At 41.1% G+C, this 20,607-nt stretch overlaps 2 protein-coding genes across 4 annotated transcripts in view; one reads left to right on the forward strand and one right to left on the reverse strand.

The window, feature by feature from the left end:
- The window catches only part of LOC309631225 (MOB-like protein phocein), a 42,336-nt gene extending 40,174 nt beyond the window's left edge, over nucleotides 1-2,162 (reverse strand). Inside the window, exons 1-3 of one of the 2 annotated variants that reach the window (XM_082397450.1) lie at nucleotides 1,803-2,144; nucleotides 1,043-1,207; nucleotides 17-106 (exon numbers count right to left, since the gene is read on the reverse strand). In XM_082397450.1, the coding sequence (XP_082253576.1) occupies nucleotides 17-106; nucleotides 1,043-1,207; nucleotides 1,803-1,805 (258 nt within the window). In that variant the 5' untranslated portion in view covers nucleotides 1,806-2,144. Of the gene's footprint in view, nucleotides 1-16; nucleotides 107-1,042; nucleotides 1,208-1,802 lie in introns of both variants that reach the window. The other variant, XM_082397451.1, reaches the window with a different exon arrangement.
- Nucleotides 2,163-2,350: 188 nt separating this feature from the next.
- HSPD1 (heat shock protein family D (Hsp60) member 1) lies at nucleotides 2,351-13,418 on the forward strand. 2 transcript variants are annotated; one of them, XM_082397366.1, is made up of 12 exons: nucleotides 2,351-2,485; nucleotides 3,402-3,577; nucleotides 4,630-4,882; nucleotides 5,503-5,585; nucleotides 6,420-6,515; nucleotides 6,914-7,007; nucleotides 8,108-8,276; nucleotides 9,820-9,919; nucleotides 10,800-11,045; nucleotides 11,438-11,612; nucleotides 11,900-12,078; nucleotides 12,791-13,418. In XM_082397366.1, exons 2-12 carry the CDS (start codon nucleotides 3,404-3,406, stop codon nucleotides 12,941-12,943), a joined length of 1,722 nt encoding a protein of 573 aa, XP_082253492.1. In that variant the 5' UTR covers nucleotides 2,351-2,485; nucleotides 3,402-3,403; the 3' UTR covers nucleotides 12,944-13,418. The 2 variants fall into 2 exon arrangements, with proteins under 2 accessions (XP_082253492.1, XP_082253491.1); XM_082397365.1 differs by lacking the exon at nucleotides 2,351-2,485 and adding an exon at nucleotides 3,099-3,157.
- The last annotated feature ends 7,189 nt before the right edge of the window (nucleotides 13,419-20,607 follow it).

Below are 20,607 nucleotides of genomic sequence, written 5' to 3' on the forward strand. Positions count from 1 at the left end.
TATGAAGTTTACACACCTTGTCATCTAGAACTACTTTGGTGCCTCCATATTCTGGGAGAAGAACTTTATCTCCAACTTTCACACTAACTGGTTGAATCTCTCCACCCTTAAGAAAATAAAGATGTTTATTAGTAAAGACATCTAGTTGACCAAATATTTACACTTTTATTAAATCAAATGTTAAAAAAGGACTTTGTGGCCAAATGATATAATTTATACAACCATAGCTCTTCACTCAAACATATCACTGTAGAGTTACACTTTGAAATAATGCACATGCAGTAGCTTAAACTAAAACCTGATTTCAGTGTAAAGGTTCAAAGAGTTATACTGGGAAAACTAACTGTAAGCTTTTTGATCGTTAAATATTAACATAATCTCTCAAGTATGCGAAGTAAACCAGTTTTTAAAACCACATGTACAATGGTCATGTTTAACTTCTTTCAACACACAAAAACTTGAGTCTTCTTTCTGACTTTGGAACATACACTTCTTTTGTGATTCAACTTCTGTTCCTCCAAAGCAGATTTGGGGAGAGGGACTGAGGCAGAGCGCCCAAAGCCTTCCTATTCCTAACTCCAGGATAGCTCCTTGCTAGAACTTTTAGAGGCAACTGGAACAATGCAATTAACATATCCGACCTCCAAGGGCATTTATTGCATATTCTAGTTGACACTTAACAGAGGTCTGAGGTCTAACCCTCAATTGGAGAATGACTACAATAGCCCAACCAGTTCCTTTTATATGCTAACCAAGGCCGAAAGTGATTAAAGGATTATGGCAATTTCAGTGTTAGAGATTAGACCAAGAGTTCAAATTTACGCCGTCTGATTTTAATACTGTGGAACTCTCCCTCCATCATATACAATAAGCGGTATTTTTTTTCCCGCGATCATTTTTGTTGAAAGATTAGGTGCGAACCCACTAGGGACTGATCTTTAAAATAACAAACTACCTAAAAGGCTACTTTTAATAATAACCAGGGTTTTTTTCCCCCCTCTCCTTCACATAAAAAATTAGTTCCATTTCAGTCCCCATTTACCTTTCCTTTAGAGCCTGATCCAACAGCTACTACCATTGCTTGCAATACTTTTCCTTGCGATTTCTCTGGAAGCATAATGCCTCCTTTGGTTACAACTTCGGGTGCACTTCTTTCAACTAATACTCGGTCAAAGAGGGGAAGAAACTTTCTAAATGCCTGTCCTGCCTGTAGAGAGAAAAATGTTAGATTTGAAACAATGTATTCTGAACAGGCCACAAATGGCTTTCAAAGATAAGGACAAAACTCAGATTTTTCATTCAAAGGAAACACCTCTGAACGTTCAGCTCTAAATTCCGAGTTTAATTTCCCATTCCCTATGTGTGTTAGGGATCACTGTTGCTCCTTTGGTCAGCAGCCAGATGAACTTCAAGGACAACCTTAGTTTCTCCCAAGGTCAAGTATTCTCCTTCGTCGCATTTTTCTGTAAATTTCCAGCAAACATTGAAGTCCCTCTGCCTGGAGCCGTGCTTTCTTCAAGACGATTACACACCCACTAATGTCCCGCAAGAGACGTGGGTCGGCCACCGCGCGTGCGTTCGGATTCCTGCCTCCTGACACACACGCTGCCTCACACGCGAGTGCAAAGAGCCCTCCGAGGTGGAAAGGGTCGGGGGGGGCCCTCGCCTCTCCAGGGTTCGGGCGGGCGCGGGTCTCTGAGTGACCCCTACCCCTCCCTCCAGGCCCAAAGGGAATCGTCCGTACTCCCCGTGCGCCCCAGGCCAACCCGGGCCCACCGGCCTCCAGCCCACGCGGGACTCACCATGACTCGGGTTGCCGCACTTCGTACTCTTCGCTCTCTGGCCGCCGCCGCAAAGGAGAGATCCTCAGTCCGACCCCTCGGCCACGTGAACTCGAGAAAAGACCTCCCAGCGCGCAGGCGCGCTCGCCCTCGCCCCCGGCCCCTCCCCGCGAAAAGGGGCGGCCGCACCAGCGCGCGCCACGATTCGTTTCCTGGGCTCTGCGCAGGGCTCTGCGCAGGGCACTGACGCGCGGACCGGTAGGCGGAAGAAAAGAGGAGCTCTTTCTAGGCTTTTCTAGGGTTTTCTAGGCCGCGGGCCGAGGTTAAAGTACTTACCTTTCGCCTCCCCTCCCGGAAATGACGTGATGTGACGCTTGACCCACACAGAGCCCGGCGCTTCCCGGAAAGTTCTGGAACGGTGCGCCGCCCGGGAACTAGCCTAAATCGGCCGGAGAGGGCTAAGCCAACTGGCCTGGCCCAGCGCGGTGGGGAGGGGCGGGCCCGGCGCGCGGCGCGTGCAGATTGCAGGGCCTGGGCGGACGGGACGGGGGTAGGAGGCGCCTGCGCGCGCGCGCGCTGCGGAGGGGCGGGGGGAGCGGCGGAGGGAGGGGACACGGGCTCATTGCTGTGTGCGACCTGCGGTCTGTCCCTCACTCGCCGCCGACGGCCTGTCTCGTCGCTCGCAAGCTGTGCTGCTGCCCCAGGTACGCGGCCGCGCGCGCCGCCTCACCCATGCGCCTCGGACCCCGGAGCTGGCCTTCCCCCGCTGCTCTGAGCGGGCGGGCCGGCGAGAGCTAGAGCTTCCCCAAGGCGCCGCAGGCTTGGGCCCGCTGAGCCAGGCCCCGTGGGTGCATGCAGGGGCCCATCACGTGCGGCGTGGATCGCTCGCCCGGGCAGGGCGCAGCTGGGAGGGCTTGCCCGGGGTGGGTGTGTGGAGTCGGGGAAGTGAATTCACATGGGTCCTCCGATGGAAGCCAGTTTGGCCGGGTGTAGGGTGCTGCGGGGTGGGGGCGGGGTTGTCGCAGCGCGTGGGAACGGCTTTTGGCCCCGCGAACAGCTGGGGTACGGCGCATCTACCCTTGACCTTGCTGGGGCATCCTGATGGAAAGACGCGTGGGGCCGCCCGGAGTGGGCAGGGCCGCCGCCCCCAGCTTCGCGGCCTTGCCTGCTGCACTGATGCAGCAGCCCCGAGTGGATACATGAAGACATTTTAGTAAGCGGATTTTTGCACCGTCAGGAATATTTTCATTGCCCTGGTCACTTGGGTTTGTAAATGCCCCTTTCCTGTAGACTTGGTTTTTCAGGGGACATTTGGAGCTGATTTGCCCCCAAGGCCATTTTAGCGGTGAAAGATTAACTCGTTTTTAGCGTCATGGGTAAGAAGGGTATGGTTTTTGCTAGTGCTATAGGTCAGGCGTGGGGCGGCCACTTAAAGCTTGCGCTAGTAGCTGGTGTTTTGGGACGGTGGTGAGTTTCGAGGCCCAGCTGTAGTGGCTGACAGAGGTCAGCCCAGCTCACTTCTAACATTTCTTGTTCTGTTGCACGGGTGTCATGTTTGTGTTGTAACACACCACGGTTAGTGCTAGTATTGTACTGATGATCTGCTTGTTTCTCCCCCAGAAATGCTTCGATTGCCCGCCGTCCTTCGCCAGATTAGGCCAGTGTCCAGGGGACTGGCTCCTCATCTCACTCGGGCTTATGCCAAAGATGTAAAATTTGGTGCAGATGCCCGAGCCTTAATGCTTCAAGGTGTAGACCTTTTAGCTGATGCTGTAGCCGTTACTATGGGGCCAAAGGTATCAGTATTCTTACTTTGTTGTAATTTAGAGTATTGTTAAGGAGTAATATTTTGTTGATGGCGAGAGTCACGGCAAGCTTTTGAACAGTGCTTTGGTATTCATAAACTGCTTCTGCCAGAATTGAGGAACTTTATTTTGTACAATGTGTGATGTAATCCAGTGGTAACTCCTGGCTCAAGACGGATTGGTAAACTCGAGGTGGAATTAATCTCGCTTGCCTGCTTGACTTAAATTTTGGATCCTTTCCCAGTAGTTAGTACCAGGCATAGAGGGAAGAATACAACGTCCACAATACCTTAAGTATGTGCTGGTAGGTGCTAGTTTAACCTAATGTTTTTCTACTGTCCCTTGGTTCCAAAGCACATTTAAAATTTTAAGTCTCATTTAGCAAGAGATTGATGAGTGAGGGGTAATAAGTAATTTGAGGAGACCTTTTTGAGGGTCGTGCACGGTGAAGTGATGCTTCATTTCAGGTTGAAGACAGTCCAAATATCAAAATGATCCAAACTATATAAAATACAGCATATGCATGCCTCACAAGAAGCAGCTTTGGTTCAAATTCAAAAGCTGCCAATACTATTTGCACCATATTTAAGATTTAATGTTGAACAACTCAAAGTGTGTACTGTACTTGTCTTGTTAGTATTTTAGAAACTAAATTTTAAAACAAGTTTAAAAGAAAGTTTTCATATTATTATTACAGCAGGTACTGGACAAAAGTCAAGTATGAATTTTGTGAAGACTACTCTGGAATTTCATTATAATCTACCAAAGTGGTATTGGTTCATCTTGTATCATTGTATAAGAAGACATCTTTTAAGTCTCTAAAATTTTTATCATCCAAGGTTATGCACTAAGCAACAAAGGTCATTTTGTCTGTGAACTAAGAACATTGATGAACTTGCCCTTGAGATTCATGCTGTAGATCTGATAAAAATTGTCAGATGTTGCATTAAGGCTTTCAAGTAATTGCCTATTATGAAAACTGTTATAAGCTAAATAGTACTTGGAGTGTGTGACTCTGTCACATTTTTTTTTCTCTGCAATAGGGAAGGACGGTGATTATTGAACAGAGTTGGGGAAGTCCCAAAGTGACAAAAGATGGTGTGACTGTTGCAAAGTCCATTGACTTAAAAGATAAATATAAAAATATTGGCGCGAAACTTGTTCAAGATGTTGCCAATAACACAAACGAAGAGGCTGGGGATGGCACCACTACTGCTACTGTACTGGCACGCTCCATTGCCAAGGAAGGCTTTGAGAAGATTAGCAAAGGTGCTAATCCAGTGGAAATCAGGAGAGGTAGGAGTGTCTCTTCATTGTCACCACAGTGTTTTGAACTATCTGTTAAATTGTATTAGAAAGTTGACTCTTGTTTTTTCTCTCTCCTAAAAAAAATCTTTTAAAATCTTAAAAAAAAAAAAAAAAAAATCACTGAGTAGTGATCGAATTCCTGACTGTGTGGTGGGCACTGTGCTGGGTGGCAAAGAGGGAAATCTGACTAAGACATTCCCTGTTGTCCACAGTCATCCATGTCTTTGTCCCCTGGCCCTCTCCCACAAACCAAGTTTATTGGAAGTTACAGCATGTACCATTCACCTTGAAAGTAATAAGTTTAATGGGGATTAGAGCAGAGAGAGATGATACAGTTTTCATGTTTTACTTTAGTTATTTGGAAAGTAGGACTAAACGAGGAACCAAGTCACCCAGGATGTCAGATGGGGTTTTTTAAAACAGTTTTTAAAGTTTCTGTTTCAGTGCATGCCATCCAACTCCCATGTGATTAGGAAAAGTACTGGTACAGAAGCAGTGCATAAGCGTTAAGGCATTGAAACACGTAACATGAATCAGAATTTTTACTTGACGTGGAGCCATGAGAGAATAAGCATATAATTCAAGAATAATATTTATTCTTGGACCAGGTGTGATGTTAGCTGTTGATGCTGTAATTGCTGAACTTAAGAAGCAGTCTAAACCTGTGACAACCCCAGAAGAGATCGCCCAGGTATGGATTTTTTATAACATTTTATGATAAAGTTAGAACTTTTTTTTTAGTAACGTGATTTTATTCCATAATTACACAGCAGTATCAGAATAACAACGTTATCCAGTCACCAACATTGGAAGCATTTTTCTTACTGCTAATGCATTTGAAAATTCCCCGACCAGGGATGGAACCCGGGTCCCATTTAGTGGAAGTGCAGAGTCTTAACCACTGGACCACCAGGGAAGTCCCCATAATTTGACTCTTAATGAGATGTCGTTTTAGTTCTATATGACTGAGTAAAAACTCATTTGTATGTGTAGAAAATGTTCTATGGCCATTTATCAAGGGTGCATAATTTTTGTCATGTTCTAATATTGCCACGTTTGCCAAGGGGAAGAAAGTAACAGGGTCAGCCTCCTTTTTTCTTTTTCTTTCTTTGTTTTTTTGGGGGGGTTTTTTTGGCCATGCCACATGGCTTGCGGGATCTTAGTTCCCGGACCAGGGATTGAACCCGGGCCCCTGCAGTGAAAGCGCCAAGTCCTAACCACAGGACCACCAGGAATTTCCTCTTTTCTGTTTTTGTTTAAAAGAATAATTGTGTGTTTATTTCATATCTTTCAAAAATAATGTGGCCAAATACTGGATTTTTTTAAAAATTGAAAACAGGATCAATACTTCATTACAATTATTATGCCATAAAATCCCCTCCCTCTTTCTCACCGCCACCATCACCCTCCCTCTAGCTTCCCACCAAGGATCTATCAATTTGGAAGTTACTGAGAAAAGGGAGGGGAGTTGATTGAGGACAGTAGCCTTACTTTTCAATTTGGAAGAGTAATTTGATTGTTTCAGGTTGCTACTATTTCTGCAAATGGAGACAAAGAAATCGGCAACATCATTTCTGATGCGATGAAAAAGGTTGGAAGAAAGGGTGTTATCACAGTAAAGGCAAGTGTGTTTTTAATGACACATAGAAATGAGGTGTCTGATAATCTGAGTTTTATAAATACAAAAATTTGATCTATATGTGTTTCTAAAAGTATATTCCGTATCATTCTTTCATGTGTAATATTGGCACCTGTATAGAATAGAGTGCCTTCTGTGTTTTGTGTGAATTATTAACCTTTGCCTTCGGGAGTAAATCCATCCTTAGATGATACTGCCTTCTAGCTGTAAAAATTAGTTCAAATACATACATGTATTCTTGCAGAAGTGGAGTTGGATGCCCTGGGACATTTGCATATTCCTACCTGGATTCCTTATGAGAAGTGGGGACTATTAATTGGTCTATACAGTTTTTGTTTCTTTAATGAAATTCACATAACAAATTCTTTGACTTTTCATAGGATGGAAAAACACTGAATGATGAATTAGAAATTATTGAAGGCATGAAGTTTGATAGAGGGTATATCTCTCCATACTTCATTAATACATCAAAAGGTAAGAGCAAATCAGTAACTAAGTTTGTTTTTTTTTTAAACATAGTTTGTTATGTGACAACCTGAGGGCATTAGTCAGTGTCAGACCTCAAAAGTAAATTCATATGTTCCTCACATTTCTTTGGATTTCTTGCTTATGATGCTGTCGACCACTCAGCATTTTCCCAAAGTTGAGCTCTGAAACACTAGTTCTGTAGAATGTGAGCAAGTTTCTATTTTATGGTAAAGTAAGTGTTGGACATGCTGAGTGAACAGAGTTAAACAATTTCTTACTGTGAGACTTCTCAGAACCTTAAAAATGATCATATACAATGTGAGTTTCCAAATAGGTGATGTAGAATGCGGATTTTCTTAAACTTATTTGATTATAGAACACTTTTCTCATGGTCTGTCTCTTGGACTTAGAGTAATATGGAACACACTGGAAAATGCTGCACGGCTGCCCCAGTGTGGACTGGCGTGAGCAAGGAGCTAGACAGGTTTTGAGGGTGAGCAGAGAAATATAAATTTGATGTAGAATAATTATGACAAGATGATTCTGGAATAAATTATCTACTTGGAACAACTTACCATTAAGCAGAAAGGAGCTGGTGCCCCTAAACTAGACCACCACACATCCATTGCATCTGAACAGGGATGAGGAGAAAAATGCAAATTGGAAGAAAGCATCATCAGACACAATGGAAAAGGTTGTGATCCAACACCTTTAGAAGCAGACTGAGAGCTCACCAGGGGACTGAGGCAGTAATGGCAAATTCACTTATGTATTATTTATAATAGTTATGTATTTCTTATTATTTATTACTCTCTTCCCCTACTTGAATGAAAACTTCTAAAGAGCAGAGTTTTTTTCACTTTTTTTCCCACTGATCTACCCCAAGAGTCTAGAACAGTGCCTGGCACTGGCACCCAGTCAGTGATCAATAACAGTGAATAAATAAATAAAAGAAAGTTCATGTATATGAGAAATGAAAGGAAAAACATGAACTCATCAATCACTTTTAAAGTGTACTGGAGCTTTGGTTTAGAGGTTTTTCTAAGTTGCAGTCATTTTCAGGATAATGTTCTAAAGTTGGTTAGAAATGTTCTTTGCTTCTGCAGGTCAGAAATGTGAATTCCAAGATGCCTATGTTCTGTTAAGTGAAAAGAAAATTTCTAGTGTCCAGTCCATTGTTCCTGCTCTTGAAATTGCCAATGCTCACCGTAAGCCCTTGGTCATAATTGCTGAAGATGTGGATGGGGAAGCTCTAAGCACACTCGTTTTGAACAGGTAATAGGCAGTGGTATTTGGTTTACGTTTCTGTGTGGAAGGCAGTTATTTGTATTGATGTTTGAAATCTCCGTTATGTACCTTCACATTGAACTACTTGTGTTTATATAATATTGATGTGATTCATGAACCGTTGGTCCAGTTATGATTCTGTCTTTTTTGAATGGGGTCCCAGAGTCCTTAATGTTTTGTGCAACGTTCTCATAAGATAGCGTAAGTGTTTACAGTTATTTTGAAGATAAATGACTTTAGTTTTATTCTTTTTTTTACAAAAAGACTTCTGGAAAAAAATATTTTCACAATTACCATTTTTCATGGGAAGAGGTAGACAACTACCATTCTGAATAATCTGTTAAAAGGAAAATTTTGTTAATGAGTAGTCTGAAATAGAGAAATTGGTACTCAACCTAAAGTAAGTTGAGGTCTATTCTTTTAATTTTTTTAATCTATAGGTTAATGTATTACTTTTTACTTTAAGATAGGTAATGTTAACGCTGTAAACAATTTTAGGGCATTGTTAAAATACATATTATTCCTAATCTTAGAACTGAGGTACATCAGAAATCAGAGTCTCCAATTTTCATTGTAATGGAAATGCACAAATGAAATAGCAGGTATATATTAGAGAATTGAGTACTTTGACCTAAGTGAGTTATTTATCCTGGAATGTTTGTAGACTGGATATGCTTTTGGGATTATGAAAAAGCCCTAGAGATTGTGGGATTTGAAGCCAAAATAGAAAAACAGTAGGCCTGAAGAGTTTTCATTGAGCCATTTTACTGGTAGCTGTAAAGTTGGATCTCCAGTTTACTTCGCGTATCATCAGAGGTTAACCCTCTGATTTTTATTTGGCTCCTTAATAAAATTGACCACTTCTGTCTTAGTTGGTACATTCCTTCCATTTCAGTCTGGTCTCAAATGGACATTTTTTAAATTGTATATTCTGAGTATTCATTACCTGATTAAAATGTAGATAAGCTTAATGATATTCTCAGCAATATTTACATTTATAAACGAACTGAATTTAAAAACACTGCTTGCTCGGAATATAGCCAGTATTATATAACTATAAATGGAGTATGTAACTTCAAAAATTGTGAGTCACTGTGTTATATACCTGAAATATATAGTATTGTAAATCAACTATACCTACCTCAATAAAAAAGAAACTGCTCAGTCTTGACTTTAATAGCAACTTAATCTAATACTAAATGGAACCCATGGGTTAAGGGTAAAGGCTGATTAGATGATCTCCAGATTTAATATATAGTAATTCTGATTTTCACAAACTATAAAAAGTTACCACTATTTACATGTTTTCAACTGGAAAGGTCAGCAGTTTATTAAGAAGGTAAGCAGATACTGGCAAATACGGATAAATGGAAAATTGCCCTTTCCTGTCTCAACTTGACCAAAAGTTGCTAGGAAGCAAAAAAAAAAAAATCTTTTTAAAGTGCAGTTTTCTAAGTAACCTTAGTTGTCAGAACTTGAAGTAGACAGACATTTTTATAAAGTTTAAATCTTATTAATAACTTCTTAACAGGCTGAAAGTTGGTCTTCAGGTTGTAGCAGTCAAAGCTCCAGGTTTTGGTGACAATAGAAAGAACCAGCTTAAAGACATGGCTATTGCTACTGGTGGTGCAGTAAGTAAAATAAATGTGATTTTGGTTTACTGAATGTTATTTATACATCCTGGTCTGAAATTTATAGGCAGAATTCACATTTTCATAGTCAGATACTACCATCTGAACTGTTTACTTAATCTGTGTTTTTATTAGATGTTCGGGAGGTAGAGATTGGGTTAAATAGTGATAAGGTCCCTTTCTTTAACTCGCCAAGAGTCTGGCCCAAGAATGGGCTTACTGACTAACCTGTTTTCAAGAATGTAGTAGAAAAGACATGGCATCTACGAGTTAGGCCTAGGGTCTAGTTTTGGTTGCACCAAAAGTATGGCCTTAGATGAGTTTTCTGAGTTCATAGTTTTCTCAAAGTTAATAATTGAGAATTAAGTGAGAAGTTGGAAATGTCATGAAAGACTGTATTCAGACTTTGTTTAGTCTAGCTTTGGTCTCGAAATCTCACATTTCAAAGAAACACAGTATTGCAAGATGTTTCTTTTATCAAAACACCTGTAGGATATATTATTAATGAACTTGGTGTAATGAAAAAAGCTGTAATCCGTAATTTGTTCATTCTTTTTTTTTTTAAAATTTTTATTTATTTATTTATTTATGGCTGTGCTGGGCCTTCGCCTCTGTGCGAGGGCCTCCTCCAGTTGCGGCAAGCGGGGGCCACTCTTCATCGCGGTGCGTGGGCCTCTCACCATCGTGGCCTCTCCCGCTGCGGAGCACAGGCTCCAGACGCGCAGGCTCGGCAGTTGTGGCCCACGGGCCCAGCCGCTCCGCGGCACGTGGGATCCTCCCAGACCAGGGCTCGAACCCGTGTCCCCCGCACCGGCAGTCAGACCCTCAACCACTGCGCCACCAGGGAAGCCCTTGTTCATTCTTTAAAATGTTTTTGTAGGTATTTGGAGAAGAAGGACTAACTCTAAATCTTGAAGATGTTCAGCCTCATGACTTAGGAAAAGTTGGAGAGGTCATTGTGACCAAAGATGATGCCATGCTCTTGAAAGGAAAAGGTGACAAGGCTCAAATTGAAAAGCGTATTCAAGAAATCATCGAGCAGTTAGATATTACAACTAGTGAATATGAAAAGGAAAAACTGAATGAACGTCTGGCAAAACTCTCAGATGGTGTTGCTGTGCTAAAGGTAAGATTCATTGTTATAAATAAGCTTCTTGGGTTCTAAGCCCAAGATGACTATTTCTGTGGTATGTAACCAAAATATTTAGGGAATCAACTTCCTTGTGGAGATATTTATTATATAAAATTTCTTTACTGAAGCATTCCTTCCTTAAAACCGGAATTGAACTTGTAGTGGGGGAATTGTGTGGGAACAGATGTTTTGTTAATAATCAGTCTAGAGTCTGACTTGTGAGACACACTCTGTTAGCTGTTTAATCACGTAGTTACTTGTAACAAATAGGCAACCTTTTTAAAATTGCTTTTTAAGTAAACTAGGTGCTTTTTAATGAGTCTTTTGGCAGTCAGCTTCTTGAATGGGAGAAGCCATACTAACTGGAATGCTTTTTTAATCTTTAGGTTGGTGGGACAAGTGATGTTGAAGTGAATGAAAAGAAAGACAGAGTTACAGATGCCCTTAATGCTACACGAGCTGCTGTTGAAGAAGGCATTGTTTTGGGAGGGGGCTGTGCCCTGCTTCGGTGCCTTCCAGCCTTGGATTCAATAACTCCAGCTAACGAAGATCAAAAAATTGGTAAAAAGTTACCTTAGTAATGAGTTTACTTGTAGCCTGATTTTAGTCTTTCTGTTGTTAGAATTACATTGTTGCTGCCACTGCATGGAATAAGAAGTCATAAAGCAATTTCCAGAATAAGAAAAGTAGAATAGCACTGATGTCAGAGGTCTTTCAGGGGGAATGATTTGACCTGTGGTATTCTCCCAATTGGAATTTTTCTACATCTGTACTCTCACAAGTAGAATTGTGCTATAATAATTACAAAGGAAAGAACTAAATTTGCTAAAAATTTATTTTCTTTATAGGTATAGAAATTATTAAAAAAGCACTCAAAATTCCTGCAATGACCATTGCTAAGAATGCAGGTGTCGAAGGATCATTGATAGTTGAGAAAATTTTGCAAAGTTCTTCAGAAGTTGGTTATGATGCTATGCTTGGAGATTTTGTGAATATGGTGGAAAAAGGAATCATTGATCCAACTAAGGTAAATAGTTCACCAGTGTCTAAAAATACTTTCAAGAACTCTTCATTGGGCTTCCCTGGTGGCGCAGTGGTTGAGAATCTGCCTGCCAATGCAGGGGACACGGGTTCGAGCCCTGGTCTGGGAAGATCCTACATGCCGCAGAGCAACTGGGCCTGTGAGCCACAATTACTGAGCCTGCACGTCTGGAGCCTGTGCTCCGCAACAAGAGAGGCCGCGATAGTGAGAGGCCCGCGCACCGCGATGACGAGTGGCCCCCGCTCGCCACAACTAGAGAAAGCCCTTGCACAGAAACGAAGACCCAACACAGCCATAAATGAATAAATAAATAAATTTAAAAACCATCCTTTAAAAAAAAAAAAAAAAAGAACTCTTCGTTAAGTCTTGTTAATTTGTTTTTTTAAATTAATTTATTTGGTTGCATCGGGTCTTAGTTTTGGCACACGGGATCTTGCGGTCCGGTGCGCAGGCTCTTTATTGAGCACAGGCTTCTCTCTTGTGGCACATGGGCTCCAGAGCACGCAGGCTCAGTAGTTGCGGCGCATGGGCTTAGTTGCCCTGCAGCATGTGGGATCTTAGTTCCCCGACTAGGGCTCGAACCTGTGTCCCCTGCATTGGAAGGCAGATTCTTAACCACTGGACCACCAGGGAAGTCCCAAGTCTTGTTAATTTTTTACTAAGGAAAAGTAATATTTTATCAAAACTTTTTTCCTAGGTTGTAAGAACTGCATTACTGGATGCTGCTGGAGTGGCCTCTCTGTTAACTACAGCAGAAGTTGTAGTCACAGAGATTCCTAAAGAAGAGAAGGATCCTGGGATGGGAGGGATGGGAGGGATGGGAGGTGGGATGGGAGGTGGCATGTTCTAGTTCCTAGAATAGTGCTTTACCATCATTAATGAGCTGTGAGAGGAAGCTCAAGGCAGCATTCCTCACCAATAACTTTAAGAGAGGTCAGTTGAAGGAGATGACTGAAGAAAAGGCTGGCTGATGTTTAAGAAGATCACTATAACCATCAGTTACTGGTTTCGGTTGACAACATAGAATGGTTTACTGCTGTCATTGTCCATGCCTACAGATAATTTATTTTGTATTTTTGAATAAAGACATTTGTACATTCCTGGTAAATGAGTATAAGAGCCATGCACCAATGTACTGCTTTCAACTTAAATCACTGAGGCACTTTTACTACTCTTCTGTTAAAATCAGGATTTTAGTGATTGCCATCAACAGATGAGAAGTTAAGAAGCAGCCTTTCTGTGGAGGGTAAGAATAATTGTGTACAGAGTAGAGCAATATCCAATTATGTGACAACCTTTGTGTAATAAAAATTGTTTAAAGTTAATTGTGTTAGCCTTTCCATGATCTAGAGGATATGAGGAATGAAAGAAGGCCAGTTGAAGAGGGAGGGGTAAGGTAAGGTTTGACCCAAGTCTTAAAATGTTATCCTCCCTATAGTTTCCTTATGTTTCTCTGTTTATCTTTGCTGCAGACTGGATTATATTATTACATTGGTAATGGGGGAAATTTTGAAAGGTGACAACTCTGAATGTTGTATGTGTTGAGGTTTGGCCGTAAAGAAAAGGGCAGCTTGTTTCTTTTAAGGGTTATGGTTACTGTTCCAGAGTCTCAGCATCACAGATAAGCAATGGGTTCCCTGCTAGGTACCCACAAGTGAGGAGGGCAGGGTTTACAGTATGAGTGTACTTCAGTGGAAAGGAGAGGTGTGCCATTCAAGCATGATGAATAGCAGGGAAGGGCATCCACAACTTGATAATGCACAGCCCAGTGTGATCACCTTTATAAGAACTTGAAATGGGTTTCGGTCTCAATGCACTTGGTCTTTATTAGATAAAACAGTATAGAAGTATGGCTTTTAAAACAGCTGTGTGTGCATGCGTGTGTGTGTGTGTGTGTGTGTGTTGGGGACAGATACTGATTTGCAAGATAGAACATTGCTTTCTAATTTAAAGTACAAGATCTTATGCAACAAGAACATTAAGCTTTTTTACTTTAACCTGTGCCAAGAATGTAGTCTTATCTTGGAGCTATAGAATCGATCTGCTCGGTGGGAAGGAACTCCAGTCTGTTGCTCAGTTTGGCCCTGGGGTTGCTGCTAAGAGGTCTGGTATAAGGTAGGCACTGAGGCAAATGTTTCTACTTTCCTTATCTAGTATGAATAGTTTGGACAGGAATAGAAGGAAAAAGTCCATCACAGATCAAAAGTCAAAATCACTTGAAATCCTGCATCTAGAAATACCTTCGCCTTGTTAACTTGGTTGGGTTAGAAAAAATGACAAGAGATTAGAGGGGACTGACTGAACGAATAAAAGGCATTTTAAACAAAACTTGTCTAGAATGTACTTACGGTTATTCAAGTGGCAAAAGGCAACCTAGCTAGTAGTATCAAGGGTTGGAGGAAAAGAGAAACCATGGGGAATGGGTTTTATATAGTTTGTATTTTAAAGGCCAAACGAAATGAGTAGAATAGGTAAGAAATGAGAAACACCGGGACCTGAAAGATTTCTAGGTGCTTTTTTTTTCTAGTTGCTGTTTGATCAGAGAGAATGACTAGAGCCTAAAGAGATCAACAGGAGAGGAAAATTGACTAGGTGTTATGTGCTAGACCCTGGACTAAGTCCTTGGATTATTTTAACCCTTAGAACAATCTTGGATTAGGAATTACTTATCAAACCTATGCTACAGTTAGTAAACTGAGGCTCTGAATGGTTAAGTAATTTACACAAAGTCTCAGAGCTATTAAGTGGTAGACCCAAGATTTGAACCAGGGTTTAATTGAAGAGCTTAAACCAAAGAGCAAGCCTGGAATGAACCCCTAAGCCAGGATCTAGGCAATTTAAAAAAACCCAAGAGCCGCAGCCAGAGAAATCAATATAGATAAATGGGGCAATTCCCTTTTCCCTTTGACTAGAACAACTGCACTAGGTGATTGCAGTTTTGGAGAGATTACAGAGAAGAGCAAGAGTATCAAGGATCAAGATGGTTCCTTCCAATACCATGTGGTCAAGACTAAAGATGCTAGTGACTAGGGGAGGAAGCAGGAATGGTAGATCTCTGAGGAAACCTGCTCTGGGCGCTCATGGAAATCCCCTGGGAAGCCACACAAAATAACAATAGAATGTCCAGGCCCCAGTTGCCTTGCTGTGAAAGCAAGCAGGATTTATTTGAACAGCACAGGCTTTTAAAGGCAAAAATTTGCAGGAGTGTGTTAGAACAAATCTATGAGCCTGAGAGAAAAGGGGCATGGAGGGGACACAAACACACCCAATATTTAGCCCTGACCATGGAGGTGAACTTTTATAAAGACAGCTGGATCTGCTTTAAAAATGGATAAAGGAGTAATCAAGGAAAAAGGAATGCCACTGTGAAGTCAGATCCTGCTATTTCAGGAAAAGAGTTGAGAAAATAGATTGTTTCTACTGCAATCTGGGCAGTTCCAGCTAGGTTTAAGTGTTAGAGAATCTCAAACCTAAAAAGCATGTTTTGGGGCACATGACTAGAGGTATCTCTCTGGTCCTTGCAAACAAGAGCATCTCTGAACTGATGATTCTCGAACTGGGTTAAATATAAGGGACTGTCTATGTTGGAGTAAGTGGTTGATGAAACCAAAAATTTTAAGAAAAATGGAGTATAGTAACTACCAAATTGAAGATGATCATTGTGAATTTAGTAGCCTTCAAAGATCTCTATCTACGAGGAATTCCCTGGTGGTCCAGTGGTTAGGACTCGGCGCTTTCACTGCCGGGGCCCGGTTCAATTCCTGGTCGGGGAACTAAGATCCGGCAAGCCGCAACACGCAGCCAAAGAAAAAAGATCTCTATCTCTGTCACCAAAAAATGGCCTAACGATATCATTGGCAGCATCGGTGCCCATCACCAATTCCTGGGCACATCCATAGCACCTGATTTTTGTCTCTAATACTGGTTTCCACCAAATGGGAATAGGATTCCTTGAATAGCAGTGGAGTCCATGCCTTGGGACAGAAAAAAAATCAGGATGAATCTGGAACACCTTGTCGCTGCCTGACAGCAAGAATACTTTCAAAAATATCCAGGGCAGGGCTTCCCTGGTGGCGCAGTGGTTGAGAATCTGCCTGCCAATGCAGGGGACACGGGTTCGAGCCCTGGTCTGGGAAGATCCCACATGCCGCGGAGAAACTAGGCCCGTGAGCCACAACTACTGAGCCTGCGCGTCTGGAGCCTGTGCTCCGCAACAAGAGAGGCCGCGATGGTGAGAGGCCCGCGCACCGTGATGAAGAGTGGTCCCCACTTGCTGCAACTAGAGAAAGCCCTTGCACAGAAACGAAGACTCAACACAGTCATAAATAAATAAATAAATAAATAAAAGAACGTGAATTTCTTTAAAAAAAAAAAATCCAGGGCAGTTTTTTTTTGTTTTTTGTTTTTGTTTTTAAACTAACCCAAGGGGTTTCCATTGGCCAAGTTAGGACATTTTGAGTGTCAGTAATAACAAATAATGATAGTGAATTAGAACAAAGCCAAGAATTCATGATATTCAAAAGAAGAAAGAAAGTAGGAACTGAACCAAGGGTAGGAAGAATGAGCAGTATTGGTAGTCTCATATCATAATCAGGTAGAAGGGGAGTCCAGTAACCAACTAGCACTGGTCATGAATAATCAAATGAAAGAACATCCAAAAATGGGTTTTAAGATAATAAATTTTCCAAATTCCCCAGAATTTAAAATCTGAAGTTAACCTCCCAAGGGAATGAAACATTGGAGCTGAACTCAAGAACCTCATGAATGTTGATGTATTCATGAGACAACATTAAGTTTCTATTTATACTGACAAATCGGGTCAATATATCACAAATAACACGAGTTAGGTACTGACAACCACACAAAACTTGAAGAGTACTTCATTTCCAGGAGAGATACCAAGTCTCTAAGCATTAAAATCTCTGAAACACAACGGATGTAAGAACCTCATGATGTAACAAGTTTTGATACAAAAAGGATAAACAACAAGGTCCTATTGTATAGCACACAGAACTATATTCAATATCCTATGATTAAACCATAATGGAAAAAACATTTTAAAAAAATGTGTGTGTGTCTATATATATATGTATATATAAATATAACTGAATCACTTTGCTGTACAGCAGTAATTAACACAACATTGTAAATCAACTATACATCAATTTAAAAAAACAAACAATTCCCTGGTGGTCCAGTGGTTAGGACACCTCGCTTTCACTGCCGAGGGCCTGGGTTCCATCCCTGGTTGGGGAACTAAGATCCCACAAGCCACGTGGCACAGCCAAAAAACAAACAAAAAAAGAAGGGACTCACCCTAAGGTTCAAGGCTCAGAATCACATTGGCCTGTGCTGCCAGGTTACACATCCCCACCAAGAATCTTAACAGTTGGTTACCAACATCCTGCAACCTCAGCTGGTCTAAGATGGTGTCTCTTCTTGAGTCTAATTAATATACTGAATGTCCAGAAGGATATAAAAAACACTCAAACAGGCAACCTCAGGAGAAATAGAAATAATAAATATGAGAAGCTGAAATAGTAACACTCATATCATTTATGTGTAAATATTACTACTGTATCATTATAACATTGTGGGGTTTTCTGTCTCAGAACATGTTTAAGACATTCAAGAGAATGTGATATATTGAATTTGCAATTTTAATTAAATGTTTAGAAGTCTTTGAATCTATAATATTTAAATGTTCAGGGAAATTTATTTTAATTTCATACACTCAGAATGATCAGTTATATAAGCAGTATGTGAATAGAGAAATGCTGTTTAACTTTAAAAGAAATTTCATTAATAAATTCATAGATTAATTAGACATTAAACAGGTACAAATAAAAGTATTTTACCCCTTGCTGCAAAGCCCCTCTGACATTTAAAAAAACAACAAACTCAAAATGGTCCTTACCAACACGTAAGGAATTCCAGGGCAACTGAGGGGAAGGAGTAGATGAGGGATATCAGTGGATCTATAAGAAGTTAGAAAATTGATGGAAAAGTGATGTGACTTAGAGTTGATATAATTACAACCTAAGAACCTGAAGAAGGAATACAAGAAACAAGGTACTTAGTCCCACAGAACTCCCCCAAAGATTTAGCATTTGGACTCATTGGATACTGGTCTAGGGAATCAGGTAAGGCCAAGTGTGGGAGTGGAAACAAGGGTGAAATTAGCTGAAGGATTACTGAGATATTGGACTCCTAGGTCTCCTCTCATTTCCCACACCACCAGGTAACTATTGCCTACAGGTTAATTCTCTGTGGAAATTGAATAGGAATGAATCAGCCTGGGACACCAGAAAGAGCAGAGAGCTGGGGTAAGAGAGGGACCTAAAAGATTAAGGGAAAGCCTACATGCCAAACTGTGAGACCATCAGTCCCTTACTAAACTTACAGAATGCCAACAGCCAGGCATCATTTCTACTCCAACTGTCCCTCTTCCTATTCCCAGCCCCGTATTTCTCTAGGGCAAGAGATAGAATACTTACGTAGAAAAACTGTGAGAAAAGACCTCTAGATTCTGCCATTTGGGGAGTCCGTCAGTGAAAAGGCTGGCTCACCTGATCACCTTACAGTGAAACTCACCAGTCAATATGCCCCATCTTAATTCCAGTAAACCGTATAGTACCTTGCCTTCAAATATTAACAGACAAACAAGAACCATTAGACAGTCAAGGAAGCCTTCAATGTGAGGAGAATAGCAAAAACCAGAAGGGACCTAAGGGAAACTCAGTATCTTAAGAAAGATGAGATCTTGTTTCCTTAAAAGAAGAAAGCTATGAAATAAAGGAACAATTAGAAAACAAACCAAAAAAATCTTGGAAATTAAAACTATGGCAAATATAAAATTAACTGAAAGGTCTGAAAGACATAATTGAAGAAATCTAAAAGGCAGAACAAAAACAGATGGAAAATAGGAGGAAAGAAGATAAAGATTTAATACAAGAAATAAAATGTCTAAATAAGAATTCCTGAATGAAAGAACCAGAGAATATGGATAGGAGGAAATTATCAAACCAATAATTGAAGGAAATTCCCCAGGACTCAAAGAAATGAGCCTGTGACTGAAAGGATCTGTAAGTTGCCCTGCACAATTAATAAAGGGGCAACACGGCCGATAAGCATGCATTTCCAGAGTACCCAAGTTAAAAAGTGGATTTTAAAAGCTTCTAGAGACCAAAAAAAGGATGCTAAAACGAAGCACTGGTTATAAGAATGGCATCAGACTTCTCAAGAGCAGCACCGGATGCCAGAATACAATGAGGTCAGATCTTCAAATTATGGGGGATGGGAGGAATTATTTTTAATGTGGCGTTCTATACTCAGTCAAGTGTGAATATAAAACAATGCCATCTTCAGATACTCAGGGATTCTAAAAATTTAGCTCCCATTTGCCCTTTCTTAGGAAGCCACTAGAGGATTTCCTCAGCATTTTGAGAGTTAGAAAAAAAAAAGGAAGCCAAAAGAGCCAGGAAATAGGAACCCCAAGAGGAGAGAGGTGAAGGGAAATCCTAGGATGATTAGGGAATTACACTCGCACAACAGCGTGGAGAGCAACCAGTTCAGATTGGAGCAGTATGAAAGGGTGGCTGCAAGTAACTGAATACCTAACTCTAAGTGACTTAGACACTCGAGGTCTGTTATCTCACGTAACCAGAAGTGCCCTCTACTAGGTTGTTTCATTCAACCCTTGATGTTAGGGTTCTGAATTGGCTTTTCTGGAATCATCGCCTCTTCCCTTTGTGTGAAAAGATGGCAGATGTAGCTGCAAACTTCACATCCTCACGCAACCAGGCAAAAACCAAGGAAGAGAAGTTTCTCTTCCAAGTTTCTTTCCACAGAGATAAAAATCTTATCTAGCAAGTCCTATCCCATCAGTCTTCCCCTCAGATTTCACTGACCAGATGCCAATTCAAGAAAAGTTTATAAAGGTGGTGTTGTTTTCCCTCTTATGATATGGAAAGCACAGATGCCAAATTTTAAGTCCACAGGTCACAGACTTCAGAGCAAACACAAGAGCATACATATTTGAGCCAGAATGCATGGGTTTGTCTCTACCACTTACCAAGACTTGTGTTCTGACAATACTTGGGGAACCTCATGGGTCAAAGGGATGGCTAGATCAAGGCAATATTTGGGTATTCCTGGGTTCCCTTACCAAAATACCATGTACATACTATCATACCAGTCCAGTTACACCCAACCACTAAGTTAGATTCTAAACCTAAGTCTACTTACGGCACTTTAAGAATAGTGGTAAAGTACAGGTTCTTATTTCCATTAGAAGAGTAGTAATACTGTACAGGGAAAAAGAGAAAATATCTGGGGTCTTTTCTTTTGCCACTTAAAAAAAACTTTTGTTTTTTAAAAGGTGCATAATTTCTTTTTCTTTTTTTGGCTGTGCCGCTCGGCACGCGGGATCTTAATTCCCTGACTGGGGACCAAACCCACGCCCCCTGCAGTGGAAGCGCGGAGTCTCAACCACTGGACTGCCAGGGAAGTCCC

This window comes from Balaenoptera borealis, assembly GCF_965194805.1.
Source record: "Balaenoptera borealis genome assembly, chromosome: 6".
Taxonomy (NCBI): Eukaryota; Metazoa; Chordata; class Mammalia; order Artiodactyla; family Balaenopteridae; genus Balaenoptera; species Balaenoptera borealis.

Coding starts and splice junctions, on each gene's coding strand:
- HSPD1 (XM_082397365.1), top strand. Junction 6,516..6,913: donor AGGGTGTTATCACAGTAAAG/GCAAGTGTGTTT, acceptor GACTTTTCATAG/GATGGAAAAACACTGAATGA. Junction 9,920..10,799: donor CTATTGCTACTGGTGGTGCA/GTAAGTAAAATA, acceptor ATGTTTTTGTAG/GTATTTGGAGAAGAAGGACT.